Genomic DNA, 9,064 nt, shown 5'->3' with positions numbered 1-9,064 from the left:
TACCATCACTCTCCACCATCCTTCTCCACCATGTCACTGTACCATCACTCTCCACCATCCTTCTCCACATGGAGGTGTCATGTGCACACACAAAACATTCACATGAGAAAAGTATGCTTAAAAAAAAAAGGTGGCCAGGCAGTGGTGCACACTTAATCTCAGCACTTGGGAGGCAGAGGCGGATGAATCTCTGTGAGTTCGAGGCCAGCGTGGTCTACAGATTGAGTTCCAGGACAGCCAGGGCCACAAAGAGAAACCCTGTCTCAAAAAGCAAAACAAAATGAAGAGATCTTGCTACTCTTCCAGAGGACCTAGGTTTGGTTCCCAGCAGCCACATGGTAGCTTACACCAGTTGTATGTAACTTCAGTTCCAGGGGCTCCAGCACCTTCTTCTGGTCTCCACAGGCAGCAGGCACACATGGGGTGCATTAGACACACACTCATGCAAAACACCTACATATATGAAATAAAGGGATTAAAGGCGTAGCCGCCACTACTGTCTGAGATGGTTCTACTCGGATGCTGGATTAACCAGCAGTAAACGGTTACTGCATCTGGACGCTGGATTATCCGGCTTTAAGTGGTTTCTGCAGCTTACTCTGATGGTATTCGGACCTGACAACAGGCTTGTCTGCAGCAGCCCTACAGTAGCCCTACTGTAAACATAGGAGCACCTGCAGTTTTCTGAGAATCATTCACTGCTGGTGTGTGTTTTGGGGTCCCACCTCTCTGGCCACTCTGTAGTGCCTCTCATTCACACCAGGAAGAGGGCTTTTATACCCCATTTCTTCACGGGCATCTGGGAATCAGATGGCTCTTTGTCCCTCCCATGGGGCTGGGACTCTTTCCTCTAGGCCCTGGCTCCAGCCCCAAGTTTCACTCGCTTACCCCCCGCACGCCCCCTGGTTTGCTGCTTTGAGGGTGGCCTATCTTTTGGCTTCAGTGAGCCCCACTGTTAGCAAGAGGAGATCATGAACATGTCACCGCACTCCATCTTGGCCAAAAGATCGAGAAACAATGAATGAATATATTGGAATGAAAAAATACGAACTGAGTGGGAGTACGAACACCTTTAATTCTTGTACTCTGGAGGTAGAGGCAGGCAGATCTCTTAGCTCAAAGCCAACCCAGTCTACAGAGTGAGTTCCAGGACAGCCAGGGCTACACAGAGAAACCCTGTCTCAAAAAACCAAGAAGAAGAAGAAAGAGGGAGGGGAGGGAAGAAAAGAAAGAGGAAGAGGAGGAGGGAAGGGAGGGAAGAAAGGGAAAGGAGGGGAAGGGGGAGAGGGAGAAGAAAGAAAAAAAGAAAAGAAAAAGAATGTTCAAGAGTAAGGTGTGCCAGGCAGTGGTGGCTCACGCCTTTAATCCCAGCACTTGGGAGGCAGAAGCAGGCAGATTTCTGAGTTCGAGGCCAGCCTGGTCTACAGAGTGAGTTCCAGGACAGCCAGGGCTACACAGAGAAATCCTGTCTCAAAAAGTAAACAAACAAACAAACAAACAAGAGCAAGCTGAGACTCTTGCAGACTGGACCCAAGGCCAGTCTTAAGACACGCATCAAGGGACTCTCACCCTAGAGGGCAGTCACGGCCTTCAACACCTCCAGGGGGCACTGCTCTCTAAGGAAAACTCCTACAGATAGAGAAACAAGAAAAATACAACTGCAGCACACAGAGCTAGCACGCTCATGGCTGGGTACTGGGTGGGTGGGGCTCTCACACAGTGCTGGGAACCCTCATTCCTCAGTCAGAGTGCAGGGAAAGATCTACCCATGGGCACTAAAGCTCCTGATCTTACAAGAGATGGGAGCGACTGGGGCCGACTTCTGACCTTGCAGACCCCAGGAGGCAGTGGAAGTAGATAGTGGTGTAGAGAAAAGAAATGCCCAGTCTGGTGAGATGGCTCATCAGGTAAGAGCACCAATTGCTCTTCCGAAGGTCCTGAGTTCAATTCCCAGCAACCACGTGGTGGCTCACAACCATCTGTAATGAGATCTGACGCCCTCTTCTGGTGCATCTGAAGACTAAGTGTGCTTATTTATAATAATAAAATAAATCTTTGGGCCAGCATGAGTGAGCGGGGCCGACCAGACTGAGTGAGGTCCTACAAAATTCCCAACAACCACAAGTAGGCTCACAACCATCTGTACAGCTACAGTGAACTCATATACATTAAATAAATAAATAAATGCTCACTGTCCACCTGGTCAATTGAGGAGGGACCCATTTGGCTGTCAGGCCTGGGCCCTGGCCTCACAGAAGGGTTGGGGGGGGGGCCACTACGTCGACCCCCATCACCACACTAGAGACAGATTCCCCAAGCTTGGCTAAAAAAGGGATAGTGTTCATTTTGGGTGACAGGTTGTTCATCCAGGTGTTAGCTTGGTGTGAACGTGGCTAGACACTGACGAGCCACACGCATGGACATAAGGGGTGTCCTGGCCACAGGCTAGCTTCCCCTGTACACAGGACACTCACCAGCAGAGGAGCCCAGCCACCACCGCCGTCCAGGTTACGCAGCATGAGTCGGGCTGCTTGGTCTGCACCGTGTGGTCCCGCCGGCAACAACATGCGCACACCAGGTAAACGGCGAGGAAGATGAGATTCAGGCCCAGGCCAATGGCAGCCAACACCCCCAGGAAGAGCAGCGACTGTAAGAGAGTCAGGCTGTGTCAGTTTCTGGCCCAGCAGGGGCACAGGGAGTCCTAGCATCCTTACACTCAGCCCTCTAGACAGCCCGCCCTACATTTGGGTGCCAGGGTGGAGATAGCAGCAGAGAAGCAGACAAGCTCAGCATGGGAAGGGGCTGGTGGGGGAGGGGAGGCAGCTGTTGGGGTGATTCACAATATCAGAATTATCTAGAATCTGCTAGAAGACAGATCTCCAGACACGAGTGTGAGAGATTCTAGATTAGTTTAACAAAAGTGGGCGGATCCACCGGAAATGTGGGAGGGATCATCACGGTCTGGCGTTCTATACAAAAGAGAAAGGCAGCTGAGCATCTGCACTCAGCCCCGTTTCCCCCACTGCTGGTCCAGAGTGACCGAAGGCTTCACATGCCCCGAAGGCTTCACACGCTGCCGCCGCCATGATGGACAGTGTCCCCTCAGGTCACCAGGATGGACGGTGTCCCCTCAGGCCGCAGGCCGAAACAGACCCTTCCCTCCTCAAGCTTCTTTTGCCAGGGATCTTAACGTGGCCACGATGAAAACAACTAATACAGCTAAGCGCGGCTAAGCCCAGGTCTCTGCATGGAGACGTGCTGTCCAGGCTAGGCCTGACGATGACAAGCCCTGAGCCACCCAGGAGAGCAAGGGAGACCTGCTGGCTGCAAACAGGGCTGTGGACCTATGGTCACAGGGCTGGAAGAGGGCAGAGTCTGGGCAGTGAGACTAAACGTAGGGACTAAGTGAAACTAAGCTAAGGCCGCTGAGGATCATGGGTGCTGCCGTCATACCTAGGTCCCTCCGTGCCAGACAAGTCTTGCTATGCCATAATGGAATGCGCCCTTTCTGGGTGCCGGAACTCTCCGGAGTCCTTAAAAGTCAAGTTCTGTGCTCAAGGATGAGTACAGAGAAGACAGGGTAGATAACCTTTGATGTCCTTCTTGCTGCATCCTGCCAGGGACAGCTGGCTCACAATGCCAGTGGTAGCAGCCAGGACAGACTGTTGAGGGTGTGTGTGTGTGTGCATGTGGACGCCTCGTTAGTCCCTTCCTAGTGGGTCAGAGTTTTCAAAGGGAGCTGCTGTCTGTCAGGAGGCCCAGGTGTCCCCCTCCACTGTATCTTCCAATCCCTTGATTTGCCCAGATGGACACCAGATGGCCCGGGGATCAGTGGCTGCCAGCCAGGGCTGGACCTGGCTCTAAGTCAGGCTCCTGAGCTGACAGCCTCCTGGCTTCCCATGAGGCCTCAGTGATGCCCTCATCCAAAGGCCAGTGTCCCAGGGGGCGGGGGTGGGGGCGGGGGTCACTCTGCCTAGATCTTTGGTCAGGGAACCTGTGTGGGTGGTAGTGATCATCAGGGCAGGAGGCCACAGGATACTAAGGTCTGAGAGGAAATAAGCTGTATGCAGGGCGAGCGCAGGGGTGTGACCTGCAGCGCGGGAGGCTGGTGGATGCGGGCTGGGTAGACTGTATGGAGATGAGGCTGCTCGGCTGCCTATCCCTGTGAGGATTCAGGCAGCCTAGGGGGGCCCTGACTTGGGCTGTCCTAATGCTAACTCTGACTGGATAGGCTTCTCAGACTTAGGGACAAATCTGGAAGTGACAGGTCAGCTGAGAGGACATGTCCTCCCGTCCTCCCCTCCCCCTCCTCCTCCTCCAGGGAGGTAGAAGGTGGGGCGGCAGCTCTGAACACAGCATCCTCACAGTCCTCAGCTGAGGCAGGAGGCCTGGACTACTCTCTAGCACACCAGTTCCTTAGAATGACCTCAAGAGGCTCCTGTCCGGGCTGGAGAGATGGCTCAGTGGTTAAGAGCACTGACTGCTCTTCCAAAGATCCTGAGTTCAAATCCCAGCAACCACATGGTGGCTCACAACCATCCATAATGAGATCTGATGCCTTCTTCTGGTGTGTCTGAAGACAGCTACAGTGTACTTACATATAATAGTAAATAAATAAATTTAAAAAAAAAAAAAAAGAAGAGGCTCCTGTTCAATAAGGCGGTGGGAAGTCATTGCCTACCTGCCTACCTACCTCCCTGGAAGGCATCTTTCACTGCAAAGAAGGCTGGAGGGTGGAGGGTGTGGAGGGGGGCTTTAGAAGCTCACTACACCAAGTCGCCATACTACAAGCTGGCCTCTGACAGAAGTGGAATGCCTCCCTGGAGCTGGAGAGCAAGTCAGACCCTAAAAGCCCACCCGGGGCCAAGGCCATCACAGTCGGAACGAGAAGGAGGAGCTGAGGCTGTGGTCGAGACAGTGGGGTGCTTGTTCACTAAGCCGGAAGGCCAGGCTCCCGTCCCCACGTTACATAAGACTGGACATGATGGGGTGCCCACCTAAGTGGTCTCCACTAAGAGGGGACACATAGGACTCCTGACAGTTCCCTTTGAGAACCCTGAACTGGTAGATGGGCCTGAAGATGGAGGATCAGAAGCTCAACGTCATCTTAGTCTGAGCCGTGGGAGACCCTGTCTCAGAAATCAACAGTAGGGGCTGGAGAGATGGCTCAGTGGTTAAGAGCACCGACTGCTCTTCCGAAGGTCCTGAGTTCAAACCCAGCAACCACATGGTGGCTCACAACCATCCGTAACAAGATCTGACACTCTCTTCTGGAGTGTCTGAAGACAGCTACAGTGTACTTAAATATAATAAATAAATAAATCTTTTAAAAAAAAATTTAAAAAAAGAATCAACAGTAAATAATAGTGTGGTGGCCTGAATGAAAACAGGCTCATGGGGAGTGGCACTATTAGGAGATGTGGCCTTGTTGGAGTGGGTATGGCCTTTTTGGAGTGGGTGTGGCCTTGTTGGAGGAAGTGTGTCACTGGAGTGTGGGGCTGTGGGCTTTGAAATTGCAGAAGCTCAAGTCAGGCCCAGTGTCTCTCTCTTCTTGCTGCCTGCTCATTCAGATGTAGAACTCTCAGCTCCTTCTCCAGCACCCTGTCTGTCTGTGTGCTGCCATGCTTCCACCACGATGAGAATGGACTAAACGCAATGAAATGAAATGCACAGCTCCAGTGAAATGTTTTCCTTTATAAGAGTTGTCTTGGTCATGGTGTCTCTTCACAGTGTTGAAATCCTGACTAAGACACAACAGAATCCCAAAGAACCAAACCAGGCTAGAGCGGCCCCATGCCAACTTAACTCATCAAAGTGTTTTCAAGTGCAGCAGCAACAGATTAACGTCAACAGAGGTTAACAATCTCCCCCCAGTAGCTTAACTTCTTGAAACCGACCCACTCAGCGGGGCCCACACACAGAGCCTGGTGAGCTCACTATGTAGCCCAGGATTTCCTTACACTCTTGGTCTTCCCCTCCTGTAAGTGCTAGCATGGTAAATGTGTCCCACCTCACCCAGCTCTGTGGCTGGGCATGGTGGCACACATCCGTGTTCATGATCCTAGCGATCAAGAAGGTCAGGTCAGCCCGGGACTTCAGAACGAGATCCTGTTTCCAGAACCTAAAAATAAGCCCCACTCTTTTCTCAAAGGCTCTGAAATCGCACCACCAAGAAGCAGGTATCCGCCCTTGACGATTTGTAAGGCACCGTGCTTCCAGACACACTGTGACCCAGCAGTTCTGCTTTATGGAAAGGAGGGTATATGTCCCCGACAGGGTCCAGTCAGTCAGTCCTGCAGCAGTTGCCAAACACTGGGAACAGTGCAGGCGTTCATCAAAAACACACGCCTCGTGCAAGAGCCATAGGACACAGGCCCCAGAGAGCAACAACACCTGTATATGATGTGGGTAAATTTAATGGGGGAATGATGGGGCCACGGAGTAGTAGTGACAGGTTGAATGTACACGCAGTGCAGTAGGAGCCGACCACTGTCTCCGATAAAGCCGATGAGGCCAATGCAGCTGTGGTCAAGGGTACGCCCTGACTGGGATCACGTGTTCAGGATGAGCATGCACTACCATGTTCAGCTTCAGGATGAGGTGTTACATTAATGCTGAGGGCTGTGGGAATGGCTTAGCAGCAAAGATATTTGCTATCAAAAGTGAGGACTGGAGATTGGGTCCCACCTCCTGTATAAACGGCTGCGTAGGGTCTCCCTGATCTCCCCTGCTCTCTCTGTCTCTTTGTCTCTCTGTCTCTCTCACGCACATACCTCTGTAACCCCCAAAACTATGGAGGGGAGACAAGATGGAGGCTCGTTGGCCGAGTCTACCTCCAAGCACAGTGAGATCCCCTGTCTAGAGGGAATAGGGCCAAGCATGATACAGCCAGACGCCTGCTATCTTCTTCTGTCTTCCATGTATGAATAGGCATGTGCACCTGCACACACGTGTATTCACCCCCCCCCCACACACACCTTTTTAAAAATAAAAGCAACTGCCAGGCGGTGGTGGCGCACGCCTTTAATCCCAGCACTTGGGAGGCAGAGGCAGGAGGATTTCTGAGTTCGAGGCCAGCCTGGTCTACAGAGTGAGTTCTAGGACAGCCAGGGTTATACAGAGAAACCCTGTCTCGAAAAACCAAAAAAGAAAAAAGAAAATAAAGAAAGGCCAGTCTCCACATCACCCCAGCCTCCTATTGCCCCACCCAAGCCTCTGCCTGTCCCACACCATGCCCAAACTTAGCCCCTCTGACATCAAAACTCCTTCCATTATTTCTGGTAGTTTGGGCCACCCTGGTACTCAGGCTACGGGGACAGCAGCAGCCACTGTGGACAGACCCGGAAGGGAGTGGTGTGTCAGCCTCTGGTTGAGGCAGGGGCCTACCTTCATGCTCTATAGGGAGAGCACCACCTTGAAGCCTGGCAAGGGTTAACTCCTTGGGGAACTGGCGTGACAGCCCGATGACCATGACTCCCAAGTTCAGATGTAATGAACGGCCTTCCTCATCCTGACCTTGGCTCTTTTCCCACGGGGCTGGCTGAGCTCTAAAGCCTGCTTTTTCCTCTGATCTGCCCCCAGCAGAGCATCCTGTTCTTCTCCCAGAATTCCATACTCTGTCCTCAATGCACTCAGCTGGGTCAAAAAGATGGAGTCTATAGCCCGTGCTGGCCTCAGACTCCTTATGAAGACAAGAGTGACTTTTTGTTTGTGATTATTTCATTTTATTAATTTTTTTTTTTTTAACGGCAGGGTCTCTTTATAGCCCTGGCTGGCCTGGAACTCATTATGTAGACCAGGCTGGTCTAGAACTCACAAAGATCCACTGGCCTCTGCCTCTCAAGTGTTGGGATTCCAGGCATGTGCCATCACACTCAGTTTCATAGGGTACTGAGGATGGAACTCGGGGCTTTGTGCACGCTAGGCAAGCACTCACAACTGAGCTACATCCCTGGCTGCTGACTGGGGGCTCTCAGGACACGGAGATTCAAGGAAATCCAAGCCAAACCAGGACAATGAACTCCTCCTGTACCTCCTCTCACATGGCCCGCAGAAGGCCCGAGATGGGTGTTCTGTCCTCAGATCTGACAGGAAGTCTTACGGACATGACATCATCAGAGTCTGGCCTCCCCTGAGTAGCTGGTTGATGGTGAGGGTAACAGTAATTCCCCAGATAAGGAGGGAACTGAAGTGGCTTCTCCAAGAGACACAGCTCAACTTTGTAACTTTCTGACTGTCCCTAGCGCTGCCCACTGGGCAGCTAGCCAGCTAGGACCTCCTTCCCAAGCAGGGACTAGAGCGCTGGCCACCTGCTTCCCACCTGTGAGCTCCCGAGCCCTTCTGCTAGATCCCTGAAGACTTCCAGGCTTGCTCTCTTGTCAAAGGAGACCTGGATGGGGATCCAGGCTGCTCCCAGATATAGGCGCCGAGCCCTGCCAGCCTCTGCTGGGGATGTAGAACCTTCCTAAGGACTCAGGCTCAAGTTCAATGGGAGAGAGGATGAGGAAGACCAACTCTCAGGAAACTAGGGACTTCCACTGTGCCCAAGGACCCCAGGCAGAAGGCAGGAACAGTGACACGCCACAGCTGTTCCATACTGTAGCGTGCGAAGGCAAATGCACTGCCCGGTGGGAGCTAGCCTCGACTACACATGGAAACTTGGATTCAAAAATAAATAAGTGAATAAATCAAATTAAAAAAGGAGGGCCCAATGCAGATGTATCCCAGTTGGTAACGTGCTTGTCCCGCATGTGAGAAACCCGTGTTCCACCGCCAGCACCCTGTAGACAGGTTATGGACACACACCCCTATAATCCTAGTATGTTGGAGGTAGAGGCAGGGGTTCAATATCATTATCATCAAGAAGTTCAATATCACCCTGCTATGTGGTGAGTTCAAGGCCAGCCTGGGCTACATAAAACTCTGTCTCAAACAAACAACAAAAACCAAGACCAAAACCTCAAACTCAAGAGCTGGCAAGATGGCTCTGCAATTAAGAGCACCTGCTGCTCTTGCCCAGGACTGGACTTCAGTTTCTAACACCTACAGGGTGCCTCAACTCCAG

At 52.1% G+C, this 9,064-nt stretch overlaps 1 protein-coding gene across 1 annotated transcript in view; it reads right to left on the bottom strand.

Annotated features, from left to right (window-relative positions):
• Ttyh2 (tweety family member 2) overlaps positions 1 to 9,064 on the bottom strand; it is a 46,216-nt gene that overhangs the window by 34,250 nt on the left and 2,902 nt on the right. The window contains exon 2 of the mRNA XM_031352952.1: positions 2,475 to 2,647. Within this exon, the coding sequence (XP_031208812.1) occupies positions 2,475 to 2,647 (173 nt within the window). The remainder of the gene's footprint in view (positions 1 to 2,474; positions 2,648 to 9,064) is intronic.

The sequence above is a fragment of the Mastomys coucha genome, unplaced genomic scaffold, assembly GCF_008632895.1.
Source record: "Mastomys coucha isolate ucsf_1 unplaced genomic scaffold, UCSF_Mcou_1 pScaffold5, whole genome shotgun sequence".
Taxonomy (NCBI): Eukaryota; Metazoa; Chordata; class Mammalia; order Rodentia; family Muridae; genus Mastomys; species Mastomys coucha.
This window is presented reverse-complemented; position numbering and strand designations above follow the sequence as displayed.